Source organism: Saccopteryx leptura, chromosome 1 (assembly GCF_036850995.1).
Source record: "Saccopteryx leptura isolate mSacLep1 chromosome 1, mSacLep1_pri_phased_curated, whole genome shotgun sequence".
Lineage (NCBI taxonomy): Eukaryota > Metazoa > Chordata > Mammalia > Chiroptera > Emballonuridae > Saccopteryx > Saccopteryx leptura.
Genome location: NC_089503.1, coordinates 242,080,569 through 242,106,230, shown reverse-complemented (window position 1 = coordinate 242,106,230; position 25,662 = coordinate 242,080,569). Strand labels below are relative to the sequence as shown.

Genomic DNA, 25,662 nt, shown 5'->3' with positions numbered 1-25,662 from the left:
CAGGTGGAGCCACTCCCTAGAGCGGCACAGCTGCTGCTGCCTGAGGGGCAGTGACAGTAGGAGGGGGCTCAGCTCAGCCCTGGGCTTCTTCGAGCCAGTGGGAGCTTGGCATGAGCATCCCCTCCCTCTGGCTGCTTCCTCTGCTTCACTCTTCAGGCAAAAAGGTTGCTCAAGGAGACTTGAGGACTGGGGTCTGACTCGTCACTGTCACTGGGAGTCTTTTTTTCTGACTTACTTGCCAGGAAAGACTGTGAGTCCTCACAGTGCCTCTGGAAGCAAGGGGAAGGCAGCAATGGGAGCCTGGCTGAACAGAGTCCAGGTAAAGCAGGCTTGAGAATGAATGAACTGATGGTGAGGTTGGGATGTCACAGGTCTGAGCACAGAGCCAGAGGGGCGGGGAACAGCCAGGGAGGATTGTAGGTTCTGCTGTTCACTTGCTTAAGGGGGTCAGCATGTGTATGTGTCATCGAGGTGGGCAGGGAAGGGGAGGGCTGTGCCTGTGGGGGGAGCATATATATGCTGGTGTGGTTGAGACGGCAGAACCGAGCCTCACATCCGAGGGAGCCGGGCTACTGACAGCACTCAGGTAGGCAAAGCATGTGAACCCCAGCCCGAGACAAACTGCTGGGAGCCCCGGGAGAAAGCAGGGCAGCGGGGGCTCCCTCTCAGCCTCCCTTCTTTGTCCAGTGTGGATGCAGCTGTCCTCATTCATTTTCTTTACAAAGCTTGGATGGAGGGTGGTGGGGGAGGCTTGAGGTTTTTATCCTGAAGACAAGATGCAGAAGAAGAGAGAGCCGAACTTAGAGATGAGGAAAAGTTTTGATTTCCCAGATGTGGCCCTGACTTGGTCATTCCTGTCTGTTGAGCAAAGGTGGCTGGAGGAGTGAGTTACAGAAGGGACAGGCTTGGGGTGGGGGTTGCCTTTCAGGGCAGCCCTAGGAAGACCCCTGGCACCCTCGTGAGCAATGTCTCTGTGCGGCTGACTTCCTTTCTTTCCTTCCCTTGAAGTGTGTTCCGGCTGGTTAAGTGGGGTCTGGGTTTTCAGTCCTGAGGGGACCCTTCTCCCTTCTGCACTGAATAGGAATTATAAGTAATGGTGTGGGGGAAGTCGGACCCGGGGCATTGTGCTGGACCGGTAGGACGTGGCTGATTGTGGTCGCTGTGTGTGAATGCCACATCAGTTTCTGCAGGGATGACCTTGGTCTCCCAGACCCCGAGTCATTTTGCAGTCTCTCTCTCTTTTTTTTTTTTTTTTTTTGCCTCTTTCTCCTCCTGCCCATTGCTCCCACCTGAAGGTCTCCGCTGGGGTCCTGTGGAATATACATGCAGAAGTCATCGAAACTCTCTCTCGCTCTTTCTCCGCCTCCTTTTCTTTCTCCTCTCTTTGTGTGTCTTGCACCCTCCGTGTCTCACTCCTCCCTCCCTCCATTCCCTATCCTCTCCTCCCCCACCTCACTCTGAACACGGGCAGGTTCTGGGGGGATTTCAAGTGAGGCAGGATGATTCGGTAAATGGACTATTTAAAGCAAGCTGCCTTGGACTTGAATACCGTGATCCTGGGCTTAAACATCTGTGTTTCGCTTCCTCAAGCAGCCCATAATTGCCCCAATTATAACCAATAACATTGTTCGGGAGACTAACAAAAGATGAGCTTTTGCATGGCATTCGGCAGCCAGCCTAAACCAGAGTTTTCCACACAGAGGGGAAAAGTAAATGTCTGGCTTCTTATCAAAACCTCCCGAAGAAATCACTGCTCTTTCTTGCTGCCTGTGGGAGGCTGCCGCGCGCACGCTCCATCCTCACATTTATGAAGTGTGGCAGGGAGATATTCTGTACGCTTCCACGGATGCTATGACACCTTTAACAAAAAAGGATTCGTGATCCTGTGCTGGATGGGTCTTCCGCAGGGCTGGGTCCTTGGAATGCCGGTCCCCCACCACCGCCTTAGTAAAAGCAGCCCACACCGTCCCAGTGCTGTCCTTCGAGGGCAGGGGCGCAGCCTGGGGTCGTGGTGGAGACGTAGTTCTGTTCTCCACGGGGCAGCAGCCACGGCTTTATCAGCGGAAGGCTGAGGGCACTCCAGTCTCTAGAGATTGCTGGAAATTTTGCATTGTCAATGAAGGGGTAATTGCAAGATTAGGCTCAAACCCGTGCTCCCTGGAGCTTGTAACAGAAGCTGTCACAAAGCTATTCCCTACTCAATCAATCAGGTATTTATCTTCTCCACTCAACCAGGCAGGGGAGGTGCACGGGGGGGGGGGGGGGCGGCTGGATTCGGAGGAGGTGATAATAACAGCCCTTTACATTTGTACAATGATTTACATCTTGGACAACGCTTTCACACCCATTATCCCTGGCAACAGCCCTCTGAGGTGGTGTCATTATCTCCACGTTGCAGTTGAAAACTGAAGCTGAGATGTTAAACAATTTGTTCAAGAAGGGCAGACAGAGAGCTGAGTCCAGCCTTGCTGAGTCCAGCGCACCTTCCACTGTGGGCAAGGGGTGCTTACAAACAAACGGGGCTGGGGGTGGGGGCACACAGACACAGTGAAACGATGGGGGGACAATGCCAGGCTGGCTGTAATTAAGTCCTAAATCGCATGGTCCAGACAGCACGTGCTGGAGGGATTCCCAGGAAGGAAGGAGCAATTGCCCCAGCGACTGCAGGGATTGGAGCGAGGCAGGGAAGGACGCGCGGGGGCCAGGGGATCTGGAGAGAAAGGGGGCAACCAGAACAAAGGCACAAAAGAAGGGCAAAGGAACTAATGCATACTGAAACCTACTACACGCCAGGCAGCGATCTAAACTTGTCTACATGCTTACTTCATGCTGAGACACACACGGACACACCCACATGGCAGGGATGTGAGGTTTAGGGGGGTGTCCTACACTTTTATCAACATGGTTCAGTGAATGTTCCCCCGCCCCCCGGCTCCCAAAGCAGAAATAGGAAGCTGTGAAATCTACCAGTTCTGGGTCTAGGATATCCTAGGGAGGGGATGGACTCCTCTCCCACAACAGGAATCATCATAATAGCAGCTGCAGTGGTTTAAATTGCTAGGGACTAACTCATGAGGCAAACTGGATTTTCTTTTCTGTAAATGCCTATAGGCACTTCCATGACCTAACATGAAGGTTTCCTTCTCACCACAAACTCACTGTGAGATCTGGGCACACCAACTTGGGGGCCAAGCGAATTTTCTAGACATCTCCCTAAACAGGCTATGACCACCATCAGTCTGGACTTTCTGTGACCCTGTGGTTTTTCAAACACTGGCCACTGCCTCAGTCTGGCAGAAACAGTGTCACCAGCTCTGAAGGGCCTGGCCTGGGGGGGGGGGGGGAGTGTAGAGCTTGCCTCCCAGGAGTCCTGGATCTTGGTGAAAATGTCAGTGAATCACCAGCCAGCCAGGGCTCTGCCTCCCCATCACGGCTCAGAGCCAACCTCCCCTCCTCTCACACAGTCCTGTGTTCTTCCCTCACCCCTGCTCCTCATTCATCAGCCAAGAAATGTGTGTGGCGCTCCGGATGGGAGCCTCGCAATGCCCAGAGAACAGACCTGTCTGATGAATGTCCTCAGCTTTGAGAACTCACCGTCAATGTCACTAGATGTCCACCAGTGGTCTCCAGGGGGTGTGGGCTCCTGACAATCCACTGGGCTTCAGGACATTGAAGATTTATTTTTATGATATTGTTATCTTTCTTAATGCGCACTTCAGTAGGTTGTATACCGTATATAAATAAGTAAATTGGGAATGAATGCTCAGAAACTGATCGCTAGTGGCATCAATTTAAAGAAGTTTGAAGATTATTGGTACAGAGCCATTGCTGCTTATCTGTATTTTCTAATCTATTTGAAAAGAACATTAAGTGTATTTCAGTATAAAAATAAAATGCTTTAAAATTTTTATTTTAATTATTATGACAGTGTATGGGGAGCTATAGGGCAGGAATCAGGAATATCAAAGTTCAGGATGATTCCTTTTCAGTGTGGTAGCAGCCCTGACAGAAAACACATCTGGTGACCTCTCAGACCCTCTGCTGAGCCCCAGGCTGGGCTGCCCAGAAGCTGCTTCCTCACAGAGCCCCTTTCTTCTCTCCCTCTGGCCCCCCTCTTCTGCCTCCCCTTACAGGGAGAGCACAACTCTCTGGCTACTTAGAAAATCAAAACTATCAACCATCTAACACAACTGCCTCTTTTTGGAGAAGGGGAAACAGAGGCCCAGAGAAAGGGCCTTGCTCAAGATCCGACAAACATCGACAGAGCCACAGCTCGAACCCGGGACTCTGGTTTCCACACGCAGGGCTTCTGCTCACTCATTGCGCACCAGCACTGGGCACATTTGGTCTGTTTGGGGGTGGGTAATTGCTTTGCTCTCCACCTCCTCCCTGCCCGTTTCCTCTTCCCAAGTGGAATTTTAGAGCAGAGAAGGTTACCTTTTTTGAATGTAAGCATATTAGTCAGAGGAAGAAAAGAAACCAGAGAGGCCTCCCTCAGAAATAGCTGGTGAACAAGCAAAGTGTAGGCGTCCTGTCTGCAGTGGGTCAAAGACAAAGGGCGCGTGGCAGACAAACCCCTGTGCTGTCGGGCCATGAGAGATTCCTCTACGAATGGGCAGAAGCAAGAAAACAGAAGGGAGCCCAGAGGTCGGGACAAAAAAGAGGTCCTCAGAATGAATTCAGCTGCACGAAGGCAGGCAGACAACTGCAGAGATCTTTGAGCACTCTGGTGAGGGCACAAGCGTGGGAATCAGAAGGGTCTGAGTCACAGCTCTCTGCCTTTCCAAGTTATGTCTCAGTCTTCCCAACTGTGCAATGGGGACAATAGCCCTTACCCCAGAGGGTGGATGCTTATAAAGCAATTAGCACAGTGTCTGGCACATAAGGAATCTGAATATAATAGTAACGTGATTACTATTACATATAAATAGAAACCATCTCAACAAGATTCCACCAGGATTTGCCAATCTTTCCAAACAGAACCAGGGTGTGGAGTCTGTGGTTTCCCAGAACACACCATTTAGTGTGAAAACACCTGAGTTTAAGTGCTGGGTCTGCTTTTTATAAGCTAGATGCTCTTGGGCAAGTTACTTAACCTCTATAAACTTCTGCTCATCTCAAAAATAGGGATGATGTTTACCCTAGAATAGATTATAGGGTTGTATAGGAATATAAAAATCTTTCATAAGCCGTAAAAAGCAGTAAGGAGGATGGAGACATATATGCCTCTACCAGAAAGAATGCCCCTCTTTACTTTTCCTCTACAAACACCCAAGCTACAGCCTTTCTCACAGGTCATAAGACAAAACATAATTAACTTGTGTCTTAGGCTAAAGCTTCAAACGTAATACTCCAAACAGATAAGCAACTGATTATATTGTCCTTGGAAGCAAGATCACATGCAAATAGATTAAGTCTAAATCACGGTGGTATTTTATCTTTATAAACATTGGAGCCCAATTAAATTTATGAGGTGTCATTACTGAACTAAAAGGTATTTAAGCATTTCTTTATTCAATACAAGATGTCCAGATCTCTAAATATAATAATAACCACACAGAAGTATTAGCTGAGCTAGGTTTACCAAAGGAAACACAAGCCACACAGAATTCAAACGCACTTAGGTAATTTTATTTTATTTTTTTACTGATGGTTACTATTGTATAACAGAAACAACACAAATGAAAACCTGTTGTTACCCCCACTTGGCAGTCGAGAAGACGGAAGCTCTCGTTGCAGGAGTAACTTGCCCAAAATCACAAAGTGTAAAGATTAAACATAGATATAACTCATAAATTAGCTTATTACTTGCCTTTATTTAGTTGGCATTAACTGATATAAGAGCTATTTTTTTAAAAAAGGCACATTCTTGTTGTCAAGCCTTCTTGAGAATGAAAAATGTCTATTGCAGTTTCAATAAAGTTCAAAATCTAACTGAACCCTGGACACACTCATGCTACTAGGTGTGGTAAGAAGTACCAACAAGAGCAAAACGTTGTTCATTTTCTACAGGTAATTACATATATTTTGCGTTTTCATGTATATCAACCTATTAAATATTACAAACCACCTGTGAGAAAGGACTGTGTGGTCATTCCCATTTTAAGGCTTCTTTGAATTTTAGAAGAGAATGCATAGCACTGAGGATAGATGATTTTTTAATAACAGGTGAAATCCCCTAAGAAAAACCAGGCACCGGACACAGAGGTTATAAGGTTGGAGACTGAAGGAGAGGAGGACCAACAGGGAGGGCCAGGCTAACACTCAGTAGATTTAGTAAGGTAACTCCAGTGCCAAACCACAGCAGACCCCCACTGTACATGCAAGAAGGATGCCTATGCATGCCACCTGTCCCAGGAGCTGATCCTCTTTCTGCAGCACACCTGACAAACCCATTTACCCAGAACTTGAGATAACAAGGATCAGCCAATCCACTACACGTTCCAGTTAAGACAGTTCATGAAAACCCTCAGCAGGGAGCATTTTATTAACATCTGTCACAACTTCTCAGCTCAGCCTTTGCAGATATTATATATTGCAATTTTGTATGAAGAAGGAAAGGAAGCAATCCCTTTTCTCCATGCCTCCTTTCTTCTGTGACGTACATGTGCTGCCACCCTGTGGCCATAGAGCGCACAGCCATGCCATTCTTAGACAAATGCCTCAAAAACATCTCCGGACTAGAAAGATGGAAATTTAGTAGAATAAGGAATGTAAAGACAACTCTCAAATTAAACGAAGGCATGTTCAAGCGGTCTTTGAGTTAAGACCTTTGCTTTTATGGTAGCTGTTTAGAACTCAAGATACACTTTCTCTTCAAAAGAAATTTCTATTTATATGTAACACTGTTCCGACCCTGTCTCACTGCCATTTGTAACCAGTCTTCTACCACAACGTGTGTGGGCGGCAGGCTCTGGAACAAAACTAATTCCCACCCTCAAACTGAACAAGGAGCTAACAGACACTTGTCAGGGACACAGGTGCTGACGTGGCCCCTGGGCCAGGAGTACCCAGGGCCCTCAGTGAGGCAGATTCCTAGACACTCACCCACCCTACTTTGCTAAGGAGAAGGAAGAGGGCTCCCATCATTTACCAAACTTTTTTGAGCACCTCCTACGTCCCTGGTCCTATCTGAGTGCTGGAGATAGAAACTCATGGGACGTGATCCCTGCCCTTCAGGACGTCACAGGGCAGAGGGAAAAATACACACAGGTGCCCAAGCCTGCAGTCCAGTGTGGCCAGGGCCCCGCGGGACACAGTGAGAGCATTGCTGAGGGGAAGCTATGTGCTGGGCTCTTTATTTTCTAAGCTTTTATATAGCACTTTGTTATATGACAGGTGCTCTTTTCGCTGCTTATAAACATTAAGGAGATGGAGACCATTTTTACAGATGAGAAGTGGAGTCGCAGACCTGCGACCTGAAGCCAGGCAGTCTACAGTGATGAGTTGACGGGAAAATGCCAGTCACAACAACTCTGCAACATGGGTCCATTGCGCCTGTGTGACAGGCCCCTGAGGCCCACTCGCTTCCCACCCTGATGTGCTGCTTGGGGATGCCACAGCCGCAGGGGAGGTGCAGGTGACTCAGAGCAGGGGATGGAGACAGCTTCCCAGGGGGGATGATTTTTAAGGTGCGTGTGAAGTATGAGCTGGAGACGCGTGTTCTGGGTAGGAGGAAGAGAAAGCACCAAGACACAGAGCCATGAAGTACCTGGTGGAGTCGGGAACCAAAGGTGACTCACTACTCACTGGGACTATAAAGAAGACGCAAGGGTGACAGCGGTCTTAAGTCCTCGTAGGAGTTAGATAATGGTCTTAAGCATAAAGAACGTCATCAGACTTGAAGATGGTTTGGTAGGAGGCCAGCTCATCTATCAGACAAATTAGACATGATCGCAATAACCAAGGCAATAAGTCTCAACTAAGGCACTTGCCTTAGTGGTGCAGAAGGAAGATGCATCTGAGATACATTCCTGTGTATAGATGTCTGTGCTCGTCATTCATTAGCCCGGGACATCCCATCAGCTACAGGGTAAAGCTCAAACCCTTTAGGATAATAAACAAGACTCTGCTCCATTGGGACAGAGCTTCTCTCTTAGCAGGTGCTTCCCCAAGGAGTGTGGGCAGGTGGCCCCTGTGTACCAGTCCCCGTCCCCTCACAGGCTGTGCTCCTTACTCCTCAGTGACTGTTTCCTGTGTCTCTCAAATGCCCTCTTCTTTGTCCTCTTGGAAAACTTACTTATCATTCAAAACCCACCTCAAATGTCACATCTTTGAGTTAAAGGTTGAGCATCTTTTAGTCGACATCCTGGTATGAAATGCTTGAACGATGCGCAGGAAGAGCTGGGACGGTCCCCCAGCGTGACCACGGGATGACTGCAGGCTCCTCCTCCTGTTCGCTTACTCCATACCACATCCATCTATCTTCTGCCAGAGCTCCTCACACTTCAGTGTTTGTAGGAATCCCTTGAGACTCTTGCTAAAAATGCAGGTCCAGACTCAGTGGTTCTGGGGTGGGGGCAGAAATTTTGCATTTCTGTTAGATCCCAGGCAACATTGCTACTGTCGGTCCACAGACTGTGTTTGAGTAGCAAGTCCTGTGTGTCTTCTCAGTATAATCTGATGAAAAAGCAATAAAGGTGATTTTTTTTTCTACACCGAACTCTTTCTTAAGGTAAAATATTTGTACAGTGAAATGCACTGAATTCAATTTAGTTTCAATGAGTTATGGCAAATGTATACACGCCTGTGACCTACACCTCAATCAAGAACATTCACAACATTTCCAGAAAGTCCCTGTGTTCCCCTTTCCATTCACTCCTCCAAATAAAGACTGTTCTGTAGGGGCCGGTATCATTCAGTCCAAGGAAATAGCTTTTTGATTCAAGAGGCTTTATCACTGGATAAATTTAAAGAGGAAAAGAGAAAACTAAACATCTTTCAGGCAATTCTCCATAAAGAATATTTATAGACTTCTGGCCCTGACCAGATGGCTCTGTGTGCCAAAGCACAGAGGTTGCCAGTTCAATCCCTGGTCAGAGCACATACAGGAACAGATGTTCCGGTTGCTGTCTCTCTTTCTGTCCCTTCTTCTCTTTCTAAAATCAATAAGGTTTTAAAAATTAAGAATACAAACTTCTGATCTAATAATTGTTTGAAGCAATACCTTAGAATAGTGTCTTTGTTAATTTCTTAATAAATGACTCCACATGCCTGGTCCTGTGCTTTGCACGGAGTAGCAAGGTAAATAAACATGTTGGTCCCGTGCTCTGGCAGTTAGCTTGCATTTAGCAGAGCAAACAGAACAGGGAACCTGGCAGCAGCCTCCTGAAAGAACAAAATCTGGGGCTGTGGGGGGCATTCCTGGCTGAGGCATGAAGGCTTGGGAGCAGGAGGGGAGGAGTGTGAGTCACCCATAAATCGCATATCTTACACATCTCGCTCTTGCATGGCACTCTGCAAAACTTCCCTTATGGTTCTTATCTTTGCAACAGCCCTGTGACAGGGCAGGTACCACTCTTGTCATGCACCACTTAATGACAGCGATACCTTGTGAGAAATGTATCGTTTGGTGACGTCATGGTTGTGTGGATACCACAGAGTGCACCTACACAAACCTAGATGGTCTAGCCTACTACATGCCTAGGCTAGACCATCTATGGGATAGCCTGTTGCTCCAATACTATAACATGTCACTGCACAAAACAACACCAGATTAAATCAAGCACAAGAGAAAATGATGCAACCAAGAGATGCAGTCACCATGAGATAGATACGCGGCTGCTCCTGGCGTAACACAGCACGCTGTCTTTACATCAAACATTTTTTATAAGTAGAAAAAGAGCACTCTAAAATGATGATTAAACATTTACGCCAGCACTATCACAAGCAAGGCAGAAATGTGTTATGCTACAACACTGTGATGGCCCCCATGTCACTAGGTGATAGAAAATTTTCAGCTGTTACAATCGCATAGGACCACTGTCACACATGTGGTCCGCTGTTGTTTGAAATGTCATTATGCGGCACATGACTACATTCTCCCACTTTTTTTTTTTAATTTTTCTGAAGTGAGAAGCAGGGAGGCAAAGAGACAGACTCCTGCATGCACCCAACCAGAACCCACCTGGCAAGCCTACTAGGGGGCGATGCCTTGCCCATCTGGGGTGTTGCTCCATTGCACCCAGAGCCATTCTAGTGCCTGAAGTGGAGGACATGGAGCTATCCTCAGCGCCCAGGCCAACTTTGCTCTAATGGGCCTTGGCTGCAAGAGGCAAAGAGAGAAATAGAGAGAAAGGAGAGAGGGAGGGGTGGAGAAGCAGATGGGCTCTTCTCCTGTGTGCCCTCACTGGAAATTGAACCCGGGACTTCCACACGCCAGGCTGACCCTCTACCACTGAGCCAGCCGGCCAGGGCCTATATTCCCATTTTATAGCTATGACAGTGGAGGCTTAGAGAGGTTGTCTTAAGGCAGGCATGGCCAACATATAGCCCATGGTCTGGATCCGGCCCACATAATGAGTTTATGTGGCCTGCCATTAAATTTTTAATATTCTCCGCTACTTTAAAATCTCAGCTACTCAGAAATGGAAGCATCTTTGATTATTGGAAATCAAGATATTTAAGAAGACAGTAACATGCGGAAAAGAATTCCGTATGTGACTAATCTAGGGTTAACTTCCAATAATTGGTCGATAGGATTCACAATACTTCTTTATTTTTTTAAAAAATTCCATTATAAAGATTTACAACTTTTGTACTCGTCTGTACTCGATATGAACTGTTTGACGTTTAGCGGCGATATGAAACCCACATTCTTTTAGGCGGAGTTCGCCAGTGCACACCCAAGGTCAAACAATTCGTTATTTTTGTGGTCAAGTGTGCTGAATCAAGTGACATTGTAGCACATAGACAATAGCTGCAGTTGATAACTGAAAACATGTCCAGGCTATTTGTAAAATGAAATAATTGTTTTATTTGCAATATAACCCCTTCAAGCTCATTCTATTAATTAAATATTGTTTCGATTGTGATACAGTTTGGATATTTATTTGGTATATAATTATATTTTTATTAAAAAATATTTTTATTAAAATAATATTGTATATTAAAATTTTTTCACTCATTTATTCATAAACAAATTACATAATAAAACTTTGTTTACTTAAACGAATCATTTTTGTATTTAACACTTTTTAATTTTAATATTTCGTCTGGCCTGTGAAAAAAGTTTTCTTTCTAATCTGGCCCGGGGCAAAAACTGTTGGCCACGCCTGTCTTAAGGTCACACACCTCTAAGTTGCAAAGTGACGCAGTTAGCTCCCTGAACATGCTCATCGTGCATGTTGAGGCGGCAGGAATCACGGGGCGCCATTCTCCAGGAGCCCTGACACCAGCCCCTGCATGAACATCAGGCCTGGCTGACAGGAGTGGACCCCCTGTGCCCTTGACAATTCATTCCCTCCTGGGAGGTGAGTCTCAGTCCCTGGCATTGTCCCCTCTGGAGCGTCTTTCCTGCGTCCCCTGTGTGAAGGTCTCCAGCCGCTCTGGCCCCCACCAAATGACTGTTGTCACTGCCACCCCCCCCCCCTTGTGTTTCAGTATCTTGCCTGCCGCTCCCTCACCATGAAAACCCTGCTTTGTGACCTCCTGCTGCTCAGCCTCTTCTCCAGCGCGTGGGGCAGCTGTCGGGAGGACTGTCTGACCTGCAGAGAGAAGCTCCGCCCAGCTCTGGACAGCTTCAACCTTGAGGTAGGTAGGCGCATTGCCGTCTCTGCCTCTCTGGCTCCTCTGGGGCAGAATGGTAAACTGAGGCCCGCCCAGAGCTCATGTGACTTGCTCCGTGTCATGTAGTCAGTGGGGAACAGAAAAAGACTTAAGCATCTTCTGAAGGGAACCTGCCATCTTTCCACTTTCTCAAGTTCAAACAAAGGCCTGCAAATTAGACAAGTTTAAAAAAAAAAATTAAAATCACATTAAATCCCACAAGTCAGAGAAAGAATTCCTAGTGTTTTCACTTGCTATATTATACCAGAATAATTTCGCCATGTTATGAAACATTGAGTTATTTCTCTTTGTGAGTACAGTGTAATTTGTTTAACCAATCCCCCCTCTAGTTGAATAGGCATGCTGCCCTCCATTTTTAATAGTCCAGATAAGTCTACAATAAACACCTAAAATGCTCTCTTCTATTTAAATTCTAAATTGGAAGTGTAAATCCAACATTACAATTCCTTTTATTAAATAAGCTGCTTTTCCCACTGCTTTTATTTCAGTCGAGTTACTACTCTCCTAGTAAATCCAATGTAATGCCACTATTTTTTCCTGTAGTTAAATAAACTCCTTTCAAAAGATGCCATGTTTCAAACTCCTCAACCTATAAAAACAACCAAAAGTGAAAAAAAAAAAAAACAGCCAAAAGTGGCCCTGGCCGGTTGGCTCAGTGGTAGAGCGTCGGCCTGGTGTGCAGAGATCCCGGGTTCGATTCCCAGCCAGGGCACACAGGAGAAGTGCCCATCTGCTTCTCCGCCCCTCCCCCTCTCCTTCATCTCTGTCTCTCTCTTCCCCTCCCGCAGCGAGGCTCCATTGGAGCAGGGATGGCCCGGGCGCTGGGGATGGCTCTTGGCCTCTGCCCCAGGCGCTGGAGTGGCTCTGGTCGCAACAGAGCGACGTTCCGGAAGGGCAGAGCATCGCCCCCTGGTGGGCTGAGCGTCGCCCCCTGGTGGGCATGCCGGGTGGATCCCGGTCGGGCGCATGCGGGAGTCTGTCTGACTGTCTCTCCCGGTTTCTAGCTTCAGAAAAATACAAAAAAAAAAAAAAAAAAAAACCCAGCCAAAAGTCACTACAGTTCCTTAAGGCAAGTATACAAATACAGAACCCAAGCATTCCTGGAGGGCTGAGGCCCGAGAGATGAACAAACACAGCCCCAACAGGCCCAGCTGCCAAGCTCTTCCCACCCCGCTCAGTGGTTTGCAAGCCCATCGCGAAAAGCATTCCCAGAGAACCCATTCAGAGTTTACCCGTCCCTCTCATTCATCCATCATGGGTTTTCTGACTAGGACAAGGGACCCAGAGGTGAGCAGATGGATGAACTTTGCAACCAATGGGAGAGCAAAATCCACAATCCCTCCACAAGAGAGCAAATAGTAGGTGCTGCGGAAACACAGAGCAGTGGACCCCAACCTAGTCTGGAGGGGCAGAGGGGCCTTAGAGAAACTGAAGTCTCTCAGGAGACCAAAGATGAGTGGGAGTGAAGAGGCAGACAGTGGGCCCCAGACAGTAAAGGGAGGCATGGGGGCGGGGGGTGGGGGTATGCAAATGCCACATAAGGAACTGAGAAAAGCTGAGTTTGGATAGAGCACAGAAGGCCCTCATGCCTTTTCTGTGCGACCCAGAGAGGTTTAAAAGTTCACCCACAAAACACTTTCCCTTGGTCTTAGTAAACGGAGTAGACAACTAGTTTGTGTGTACACCCATGAAGGAGTTGATGAAGTAATAATTTCATAATTGCCGTGCTGTTAAGGTTGGCAGGCTGCAGCCTAGACCGATTGAAAGTTAGGCACAATTCCTGGGTCACTAGCTTTAATGGCAACCCTTCATCTCCCACTCAGAAAAGCAGTAGGACTCAAAAGATATTTGTACACCTATGTCCATAGCAGCATTATTCACAATCTCCAGAAGGTGGAAACAACCCAATGGATAAACAGAATGTGTATGTACAGACAATGGAATATTACTCAGCCTTAAAAAGGAACATTCTGGCATGTGTAACAAATGGATGAAACTTGGAGACATTATGCTAAGTGAAAAGAGCCAAACACAAAAGAACAAATACTGCCCTGGCCGGTTGGCTCAGTGGTAGAGCGTCGGCGTGGCGTGCAGAAGTCCCGGGTTCGATTCCTGGCCAGGACACACAGGAAAAGCGCCCATCTGCTTCTCCACCCCTCCCCCTCTCCTTCCTCTCTGTCTCTCTCTTCCCCTCCCGCAGCCGAGGCTCCATTGGAGCAAAGATGGCCCGGGCGCTGGGGATGGCTCCTTGGCCTCTGCCCCAGGCGCTAGAGTGGCTCTGGTTGCAACAGAGCAACAGCCCAGAGGGGCAGAGCATCGCCCCCTGGTGGGCATGCCGGGTGGATCCCGGTTGGGCACATGCGGGAGTCTGTCTGACTGCCTCCCCGTTTCCAGCTTCAGAAAAATACAAAAAAAAAAAAGAACAAATACTGTGTGAGTCTACTTACCATGGTCTAATTCATAGAGAGAAAAGTGGAATGGTGGTTGTCAGCGATGGACGGGTACAGAGTTTTAGATTGGGAAGATAGAAAAGTCCTGGATATAGATAGTGGGGACACTGAATGTACAGCTAAAATGCTCAAAATGGTAAATTTGTTGTAATGTGTATTTTACAATAAAAGAAAGCATTAGGACTTAACTATAAGAATAACCCTCCCTGAGTCTGCTCTAATGTATTTTTCACAAGGCAAATCACTCATACGTCACAGGATCTCCTTATAACAAACATCACACCTGACGGTGAAACACTAATGTGCCTTCCACCCCCTTGGACACCGTGACCTTGGCCTTGGGTTGCCCTGGACAAGGAGGCAGCAGCGAGCAAGTATGAATTCTCTCCAGTCTCCTTTACCGCCGTCTCAGGGTCTGTCTCCATTCTCCCCAGCTGCTGCCCATCTGTGCTCCGGCCCCTTCTCTCCCCCTTCCGCTGTAGCACTGATTTCCCTGCCGGGCATTCTCCTGCTTTTCTCTCCTGTCCCACCTGCTCTTTCCTTCCCTTTGTTGTCATTCTTTCTGAAAGATTATGACCTTGACCCCCTAGCCGCTGCCCCACTCTCAGCTGCTCTCCCTGGGTCACCGGCAGCTCCTAAGCACCGAAGCCCCAGGCTGACTGGCAGGCTTCCCACTCCTTGTCCTCTTTCTTTGTAAACTTGCCAGGTGCACTTCTCTGCTCTGACTCTTGGTTTTCTGCCTCCTATGGGGCTCCTGTTCCTCTCCCCACCCTCTAAACCTAATGAGCCCCAAGATGCCTTGCTTCTTACCTCCCCCTCGGAAATGCCACCCCCTATCCAGGCCTTCAGCTCTCCTCCTGGCCGCAGGTAATTCCCACAGGGACGCTCCACCCCTGGTCTCTGCTGAGCTCCATTCAGTTTCCACACTTACCGGAAGTCCCGCCTTCCTTTCCTAGCCTTCTTGCAACTCCAGTAACTTGCCCTCCCATCTTGTACATGCCTCTCCCTCCTCTGCTTGTACTTCAAAACCCTAGTTAAGTTTCACCTGTTAGAACACCTTGCTGACCCTCCACCCGCCCTCAGTAGGACCAGCCCCTCCTCCTCTGTTCTCTGACAGTTATTTGCTGTTCTTTTTCTCACCATAAGGTGTGAGCTTCCTTTGCTAGTGGTTCTGGGGACCCCCACCCATAGCTCAGTGAGCACAGAGCATTACTCAGTAAACATGTCCATGGAAATTGTAAAATTATAAGACCTGTAGCCTCCTACTAGGTACATTTATTATGGACACTGCCAAGTTTTCACACTGATGTCTTTCGATGCCGGGAAAGAATTTGGAGCACCTGGCCTATGGTGGCACAGTGGGTAGAGTGTCAACCTGGAATGCTGAGGTCACTGGTTCGAAGCCCTGGGCTTGCCAGTCAAGGCACATATGACAGCAATTGATGAACACTTAAAGTGAAGAGAGAAACCTTCACAGTGCCTGCTGACCCCAGAGGAACAAGGTGCCTGATTATTTCCTTTCTAGTTTGTTTTTACTTTTAACATATATTTTTTTTAATTTATGAAATGTCTAGAATGTAGACAGCCACATCTCATTTCTAAATCTTGGCAACTCTCGAGTGTCAACTCTGTGAATAATGGGGGATGGAGTTCAGATATTTCAGCCAGGGTCACTTTCCCAACCCCCTCCACCAAATTATACAATCCTGAGCTATTCCTAGGACCTTTTGGACCCCTGGCTTCATCAAGAATTCCTTTGTTTCTCACTCCAAGTCCATAGTCCAAGTAAGGCTGGCTTTTTCTTAGGCTATAATTTTGGTCAGTAAATGACTCACATGCAAAGCCCACTGCAGTGTCCTGGGCTTTCACCTGATTGTGAATGGTGCTTTACTATATCAGCTCAAATAGGAAAAACTACATGTTTTAGAGACAAAGAAGAAGGTAGCTCTCAAGAGAGGTCTGGGATATGGATTTAAAGCTTCCTAAAACTCTAATAGTAAAAGAAATTGTCTGTTGTTAGTGCTTCCTGTCTTTTTTTTTTTAAAGATGATTTTTATTTTTATTTTTTACAGAGACAGAGAGTCAGAGAGAGGGATAGAAAGGGACAGACAGGAACAGAGAGAGATGAGAAGCATCAATCATCAGTTTTTCGTGGCAACACCTTAGTTGTTCATTGATTGCTTTCTCATATGTGCCTTGACCATGGGCCTTCAGCAGACCGAGTAACCCCTTGCTTGAGCCAGCGACCTTGGGTTCAAGCTGGTGGGCTTTTTGCTCAAACCAGATGAGCCCGCGCTCAAGCTGGTGACCTCGGGGTCTCAAACCTGGGTACTCTGCATCCCAGTCCGATGCTCTATCCACTGCGCCACCACCTGGTCAGGGAGTGCCTCCTGTCTTCATGACATGAAAACCCTTGGTAGTTGCTTTGTAGTAGGAGTTTCTGATATGTTTTTCTTCTGCACTATTCATCGGCTGGCCTGCAGATATTCTGGCAGAACCTACTAAAGCAAATAGCCAGCAAATTTCTCTGGGTCAGAAGTGGTTTGATCCTCTAGTGACAGAAACCTGACAACATGAATGAGCTTCTTCTTTTCCTTCCATTGGGCTCATGTGCCTGCTCCCTAGTCTGTGGTTCCAGACAGCCAAATGGCCCTTTGCTCAGTTTCCCCACAAGCCCAGCTTTACAGATCAATTTGGCATCCATTTGAGACTTCCCAGATGCTCATCCACACTCTGGCTTAATATAGTAATGCCATCAGTGTGGGCTGTGCAAATGTGTCCGGCTCACTTAATAGGCTATTAACCCACCTCTGAAAAGAGGCTGGTGGGTCCCTCAGACCAGACGGTTCAGCATTAAGCTCTGATGCCCATCTGGTGCTACAAATGCTGTTGAGAATTTGGATTCCTCCTATTTGCCCAAAACCTTCTCCTACATCATGAGTCGAGATGATTGTGTTAGTACCTAATTCAGCCAACAGTATGATGAGTCTTGGTACAGGCTACGCATCTGGTTTGATCGTAGAATTTCATTTTCTCTGATTGACACACAATCCAATTACCATCTGGGCTTAGAAACCCCAGAGACTCGCAGAAGGTCTAATAGCCTTTAGGTTTAACAACTCCCACCTGTTCCTGTAAATGGATGGTATGGAACAATTCAACAAACATTTTGGGGCTACTATGCTGCAGGATTGAACTAGGTGTGCCCAAAGGTCCATTTCAATGCTAAGATTCTGAACTCCTACTGGCTTTCCAAGTGCTACCCATGCTTTCTCCTTGACTCTATAGAATACAGTTTCTCAGACTCACCACAGAGGTGATCATAATCCTCTTGGGTTATTACTCCAGCAATGGGTCTCAACTGGGGGAGATTTTTGCCTTCCCCCACCCCAGGAACATTTGACAATCTCTGGAGATATTCTTGGTTGTCACTCAGGGGATGGGGAGATGGGGAGGGGAGTTGCTATTGCTCTCTGTGGGTAAAGCCCAGGGATGCTGGGTAATTATTTGTTGGAGGGAGGGAGGAGGCTGTCCTGTGCATTGTAGGATGTTTGGCAGCATCCCTGGGCTCTACCCACAGAGAGCAATAGCAACCCCCTTCCCCATCCCCTGTGTGACAACCAAGAATATCTCCAGATATTTCCAAATGTTCCTGGGTAGGGGGAAGGCAGAAATCTCCCCCAGCTGAGACCCACTGCTAGAGTAATAACCCAAGAGGATCATGATCCGAAAGCACATACTACAAATTGGTTCTACCCAGTTTTCTTCAAAGTGTTTCAGGAGCAGGCTAAGTACAGACCCATGTGAACCTATCTTTGATGGACTCTCCGACCACCATGTTCCCTGACAGCTTCATCCTCCTCAGAGCCAGTTCCAAGGCAGGATTTCTCATAGTCCAGCCTCAGAATCACCTGGAATGCTTGCAAATAATGCAAATCCCTGGGACATAGTCTTGGCTCACTGAATAGAATCTCCAGGCATAGGCTAAGAATTTGCATTCTAACAAACTCTAGTAGCAATTCCTACAGAATACTCAAGTTTGCAGCTACCATTGTCCTAACATTCACCCTCCCTCTCTCTGGAAGTTGCCTGTCCTTTTTACATACCCAGTGACATTGTGGATGTGAAAAAGAGGTTTCTCTAGGTAGCTCTGCTGGGTTGGCACTGACCACATATTACTTCTGCCAGATTCTCTGAAAAAAAAAAGAAGCTAATGGAAAGGACATGCTCAAAAAAAACACAGCTGGGGGATCAGTAGGTGCCAACATCAGCACCTCTGGCTTGCATGTGGGCTTGGGTAAGGGTGCTCCTGTGAAGAGGAGTGGTATTGTCATTGGATTCTGTCTCTTTCTCCACTCTGGTCCAGCAACGTGAAAATGAGCAGTTTTCCCACCAGAGCTTTACCATTTGGTCTCATAGGATTCTATCCTCCCATTCATTTCCATCAGTCCATAGTATTGTAAGCACACGTGAAGTCATTGAGTAGGAAATGTCCTGCGATGCAGCTCGAGACATTTGTGTTCTTGCTCAGGTTATACTGTTATCTGGCAGTGTAGTTTTGGACCCATTACTGAATCTTATTGTAACATGTGAACGTGGACAACACCAGTGGTTCCAAACCTGGGCAAATTTCAGAATTACCTGAGTTTTGTAAAATTCTATTCAAACCCTGGTTCTATTATTCAGGAGTTTAACTGGATTTTGAAATTCCATGTTTTTTAAGATTCTGTAGATGATTTGGGTTCACACCCAGGTGTGGGACCCCCTGGACAAGGTACTGCTGAAGGTCTCTCCTGGGGACCATCTATGCCATGCTTTGCTGACATACAAAGACAGTTACGGCCACTTCCCAGTGTGGCCACTGGGCGACTTCCATTGCAGACAAAATATGGGGTAATTATGGGCAAGTAATGATGTAATTTGATGTATTCTCCAGGAAGACTATTCTGCCAGGGATAGAAAATGGGTCAGAGCAGTAAGATTGGAGATGAGGAGCTCAACTAAGAATCCACTGCCCCCTAAGAGGTCCTCAGGAATCAGGGATGGGAAGGAGGGCAGACTTATATACTGACGGGATGGGGGGGCGGGGTTTCTGAGAAGGGAGACGCTGAAGATATACCCAGGTTCTAAACTTAAATCAACTAAGGAATAAGGTGTCATTCAGAGAGGCACAAACAGACGAAGTGACCAAGCAGTGACCAAAGGAGCTGAAGGTCAAGGGTGGCAAAAACGTACACAAGTAGAATTGAAGACAGTTTTTAGGGTTTTGTGGACTAGCCTGTGGGGTGTGTGCCTGCATGTCTCATTCCTTGGTTAGAAACCTGGTAGGAAACCTTACCCACAGAGGCATCTGCGCCACTCTGAACACCTGGGTGAGCATTTTTGCTCCCCAGGCAGAGACTACAGGGCACATACACCAGTATTCAGATGACCTGCCGCTGCTCAGACAGAACAGTAACTGTTTGTGCTCTGTAAGCCAGGCAAGAGCTCCCAGGTTCGATGAAAGACTCTGCAACTTTCTGCTGACCATGACGGCAAGGCCAGGGTGAAGTGGGATTTCATCTGGCTAATGCCAGAAACACAAAGAGGAGAATTTGGGGTGAAGCCAAAACAGCAAATAAGAAAAGTTGAAGGCAGAGGCTTTCAAGAGACCCAACCAGAGACAGGAATGTGGAAGAGTGAGGCCAAGGCCAGGACCAGTCAGGAGGAGAAGTGGGAGACCCTGGAGAGGGAGAGCAGTAGCAGAGGTTTCCAGGAGCCTGGTGGGTCTACTGCATTGTATCTGATGGTCACTATTGCCCATGTGGAACCGGATTGCCCAACCTGCCCACATCCCAGAGGGCCTTGACCTTCATTTTCTATGAATGATGAACAGATAGTGATGACAAGTATATTGTGGGGGGGGGGGTGGAAAATTAATACCAGGACAGAGCTTTACCTGGGGACCTTAAAATAACTATGCAGATTTAACTACGGGGGTCCTTAGGTTATGACACAGTTTTGTTCCTACAACAGTAACATAACCCGAATTTTGGTGTAAGTTGAAACACACCCTAGGCTAAGTCACTTACCTATCTTAAACACAGTTGTAAAATCATAATCTAGAACCTAAAAATACAACTAAACCACATAAAAAGGAAAAGGACATAAATATATTGTACTGTACACTGTACTGTAGTAACAGAAAAAAATAACCAAAAAATGAGTGTAAAAAAATTCCTTAGCTTTATTCCTGTGGTTGGCTTGCAAAGTGGGAGAGAGTGACCTATTGGGAGGAGGAAGCTGGAGAGGCAGCAGAACCTGCAGAAGGTGCTGGTAATACTGGGTCAGGTGAATCAGGATTGCCTGAGGAACATGCAGGAGACGAGGGAGATGATTCTACCTGTACACAGGTGTTTCATCTCAAGAAGCAGCTGATATCGAGGGTACAGGATCTGTTGCAGGCCTCTCTACATTCTTAAAGAATTGTTCCAGGCTGGTCTGGAACTAGTTCACCCACATAGTCCATAAGTACGACACTAACAGTGTAAGCCTAAATACTCACGTTTAAATTTTTTAAAGTTTTTATGGGAGTGAGCATCGTAAACGCAAAATGTCATATGTTGAGACTGTCATATCCCAAGGACTCCCTGTATATACTTTGGCATCCCCAATTTCTTAAGCCAATCTGACCTCCCTTAAGCCTGATTAAAGAACGAAATAAAATTCTTCTTTATGGATGACTCTCATATGGATGACTTACCTATCTTAAACACAGTTGTAAAATCATAATCTAGAACCTAAAAATACAACTAAACCACATAAAAAGGAAAAGGACATAAATATATTGTACTGTACACTGTACTGTAGTAACAGAAAAAAAATAACCAAAAAATGAGTGTAAAAAAATTCCTTAGCTTTATTCCTGTGGTTGGCTTGCAAAGTGGGAGAGAGTGGCTCCAAACACCCAGCTAAGGGCTATCTATAGCAGGGTACAGTTCTAGTGCATGCATTCTGTGTTAACTTGTTGCGCCACCTGGAGTAAGTTCACCTCACATCTCTGAGCCCCAAGTTTCTTCATCTGAGAAGTGATGGAGCTAGGCCAGATGGTTTTCTGTTGCTTTCCAACTTTGAAATTCTATGAACCTAGTAATAACATGTAAAATGGCTGTGCAGTACTTCACAAAGAGATAATGCAGAAGCACTAGTACTGGTACAGATACAGGCGCCAGAGGGATTTGATCTCCTCATCCCCTTGGATTAATAGATGTCCCCCTGGTCTTCCTCCCTTCCTCCCACCTGTCTTTGCAGGTGTGCATCCTCGAATGTGAGGGAAAGGTCTTGTCCAGCCCTCTCTGGGCCCCGTGCACCGAGGTCATGGCCAGGGGCTCCTGGCAGCTCAGCCCTGCCGATCCAGAGCACTTGGCGGCTGCTCTCCACTGGCCAAGAGCCTCTGAGACGCACCTGAGGCGGATGCCCCGTGTCAGGAGCCTGTTCCCAGCGCAGAAAGAGACCGGGCCCGGCTTGGATGAGGCTGGAGATAAGGAGCAGAAGCAGCTGCAGAAGAGGTTTGGGGGCTTCACCGGGGCCCGGAAGTCAGCCCGGAAATTGGCCAACCAGAAGCGGTTCAGTGAGTTTATGAGGCAGTACCTGGTCCTGAGCATGCAGTCCAGCCAGCGCCGGCGCACCCTGCACCAGAATGGTAATGTGTAGCCGGAAGGAGAGCCCCTCCCAGCTGCACCGTCCACTTCAACCCATGAGTGAGTTGGGCAGGAATGAGCTGGGGGCGAAAAGAAACCTCCTATACCTGTCTTAGCACATTAGACACACACATTAAGCTCCTGGGAGGCCTAGGAGATAAATTCACCGCCCTGCCACCTGCCCACCCTTTTCCTAAGGAGCAAAGATTTCTTTTTTTAGGATTGCTCCTTAAGGCTGACCACTGCCATTTCGAGACTGGTTACCATGGGGATAATAGTAGTAGGGTAAGATAACTAATTCCTCCATAACTCTCCAGGAGATTAGTTACTATGGGGACAGTAAAGTGGACCAATCCTCCTATCCAGTTGCCATGGCAACCATTCAGCTCACCTTTCCTCAGAGACTTGATCTCTAAGAACCAATCGCTGGACCTACCCTTAGTTATTAGGAAAGAGTCTGATTTCTGTGGCTATGATATTGGTATTTAACCTTCAAAACCAGCTTAGCTATCCCCCATCTCTTCCCCCCACGCCATATCTCAAAATGACTAGATTCCATGGGAACCATGAAACTTGCCCACCCCACCCCCAGCCAAGGACCAGGACCTACACTTTCCGCTCTTCTTCCTCCCATGTGACCATCCCACTGCCCTGCCCAGTGGGCGGATTCCCTGTGCTTGATACTGCTCAGGCAGTATCACTGAGCTCTGATGACCCAGTAGCTTTTAGAATAAGGTCTAAAAGCCCTATCCCTTATAGATTCTAAGGGATCTTTCCTCACTTTTCACTTCTTTCCAGGGTCATTTTTGTTTTGTTTCCCATTTTGTTTTGTTTTTAATTTAAAATGCACAACTGTTCTTTTTTTTAAAAAAAGGTTTTATTTATTTGTTTTAGAGAGGAGAGAGAGAGAGAGAGAGAGAAGGGAGCGAGAGAAGGGGGGAAGAGCAGGAAGCATTAATCCCATCTGTGCCTTAATCAGTCAAGCCCAGGGTTTTGAACCAGCGACCTCAGCATTCAGGTTGATGCTTTATCCACTGCACCACCAGGGGCCAGGCCAGTTTGTTTTTGTTTGTTTGCGTGCTTGCCCTTATTCATCTCCCCCTTCTGGTCTGATCTTATCCCCACAGCCATGCTAATACAGATACTTATAATACATATCAGATAATAAACATCAAAGACCCTAATTTATCACCCAGTCATTACAAATTCAACTGTCCTCATCCCATCAACCTATACATAACGTTGAGTGGCACAGGGAATTAGCAGAGTGGAATTTTCTGAAAGATCTAAGAATATCCATCGAGGCTATGTGCCTTAATTCACATGTGGGCATAAAATTATCTGTAGCATCTCGGACCTCTTCTTAACTGGTCTAGAAACTTGCCCTAACAGAAAGAACTAATCAGTTGGTCAAAAACATTTCCAGAACATTACCCAAGTGGGGCTTTTCCCAGGCTCAGAGACATCCAAGAAAATGCCCTCATGAGCTGTTTTATTTTGCATCCCATAAATCAAAGATAGCCAGATCATTAATAATCTTTCTTCAAGTATATTAATACATGTGTTAATCATTCGCACTCACACCTAGGAAGGGAGGCAGCCCATGTAGCAATGTGCAGGTGGGCCGGCTTGTTTGCAAGACACCCATTGCCAAATACGGACACATGTATTAGGTTGAGAAGGTTGCTGTGTTTATTTCAGCAGAATGACTAATCTCTGAAGGCCCTGGATTAACCTGCAGTTTTTGAAGTCATACTCTTGGGTCTTTAACAAGCATTCTCTTTCTTGTTAAGCCATATGTGCACAGTCCCTAACAATAAATCTTTCAGAAGTAGCACAGATTGAATTTTTTCAAATCTTCAAGACATTCTTCTATAAAGTGGCTCTTAAGGGACACTGAGCTCATGTCTAATTCTCAAGTACAACCATTTTCTCTACCTAAAGACAGTTTAAAATCAGTCACATTAGTAGGAATCCATTTATTATTTAAAAAAAAAAAGAACTATTTGAGCTCCTGTTCAGGCAATTGGTTTTTCTCATTTTCTATTAAGCTTCCGCCTGAGAAGCACTGAAACAAAACGGGCAACTAGCTTCTGTCTGCTGCTTTGCTCACATGTAGACGCCTTGATGGACACACTGGAAACATTAACCAGCTCGTTTGGGTTTTATTGATTGCTCCCCCTCCTTCCGCAACCATCTCTCTTTTCCCCACACAGTCAAGGTTGCGGAGTTACAAGATTGACAAGTATTTATGAGTCCATAACAGGCAGCTGAAACCTTGTCTTGATTCACTTGCACACACCCCAACCAGCCCTACACATGCTTGAGATTTCTCCATCTTGGGGGACTCCAGGAGCCAGTACCAATCTACATGGATGAAGCTGGAGGAAACGGAGCTGTTTAACACGGGAACAGGCTAAAGAACCCTAATCAGAAAGTGTCATGATATGTTAGGAAGGAGGGACATTGGGGTGCAGGACCAGTCCTAGACAGAAGGATGAGGAGGATACAACTGGTCTGGGTATCTACCCTCCTCTTTCCTGTCCTTCTACTGTCTCCTCTTTGCTCGCCCAGGCTTGGACCCTTTTAGACAGTGGTGAGCATATTCATTCATAGTGAGGAATTAGCGCAATCAGGCTTAAGAAACACTTGCTCCTTAAGAGAACTGTAAATGAGGATATAGCAGCCTCTAGAAATAAATCAGTACACATGGATTCCAAATACCGGGGATAAGAGAGCTGTTTCTGGGCAGGGAGCCTGTTCTGTACCTTTCGAGTCCAGTCCACAGGCCTCCCTCTCTATTCTGTTAGTTATGCCAGTAGACTACACAGGGGTGGGCAAAAGTAGGTTTACGGTTGTTCATATGGAAAAATATATAATACAAGAATAAGTAATAATACAAGAACAGACTCCATGTTTTAGGCACTCACAACATAAACCTTCTTTCACCCACCCCTGTATAACAGTCTACTATATAATAGGCATATATTAGGGCCAGGGAAAGAAGGTGTGTACAGGGAATTAGACAACGCTCTCTCTCGCTGCTTTAGGGGCTGTTTATTCAGTTGGTAGCTTTTCTTTGCCTCCTGTCCATCGCTCAGTCCCTAGGACAAATAGGGTTGAAGAGTTAGTAAAACTGTCGAGTCTGCCATTTTATAATCATTTCTGTCTCCCTAGGTGTCCGGGTGATCCCCAAAACAGCATGTGTCCAGCCCCAGACCTGCCGCCTGGGCATCCGGATTCCTTCCTTCCCACGGCACTGAGCCAGGCTCTGCCTCCGGGTCTCCACCCCCAGGGTGCAGAACCTCCCTGTCTGGTTGTCTTCCTTCTTCCCCTCCACTCCCCCCACCATGGCATGTTTCATGACAGCCCAGTTGCTACATCAGAGTGTATTTTTGTAATTCCTCCAGCTACCATTGAAATGGCCCCCTTCCTCCTCACCCACCTCTCCCCTCTTCTAGGGGTGGGTTAAAGGAACAGGACATCAAGCCTGGGGTGTTGACTTGTCACTGCCATAACTTGTTTGTAAAAGAGCTGTTCTTTTGGACTGATTGTTTTGAACAGATATTTCTCCATTAAACTTCTACTGAGCAAATGGTTAATAAATTGGTTGGTTGTTTTTAAGCGAAGTCACTGAGAAGTACAGAACCCAAACATACCATCAGAGCTGCCTCTCTTGGGAGACAAGAACAAAAAGCACATGGCTCTGCTTTACATCAAGTATGACAGGCAAGATACGTGAGCAG

The 25,662-nt window shown here is 46.8% G+C and overlaps 1 protein-coding gene across 3 annotated transcripts; it reads left to right on the top strand.

Moving 5' to 3' along the window:
- The first annotated feature begins 562 nt into the window (after nt 1–562).
- PNOC (prepronociceptin) lies at nt 563–25,442 on the top strand. 3 transcript variants are annotated; one of them, XM_066360951.1, is made up of 4 exons: nt 563–586; nt 11,602–11,751; nt 21,528–21,846; nt 25,094–25,442. In XM_066360951.1, exons 2-4 carry the CDS (start codon nt 11,626–11,628, stop codon nt 25,177–25,179), a joined length of 531 nt encoding a protein of 176 aa, XP_066217048.1. In that variant the 5' UTR covers nt 563–586; nt 11,602–11,625; the 3' UTR covers nt 25,180–25,442. The 3 variants fall into 3 exon arrangements, with proteins under 3 accessions (XP_066217048.1, XP_066217047.1, XP_066217049.1); XM_066360950.1 differs by having other exon boundaries at nt 21,528–21,918; XM_066360952.1 differs by having other exon boundaries at nt 21,528–21,976; nt 25,094–25,182.
- Nucleotides 25,443–25,662: the final 220 nt, after the last annotated feature.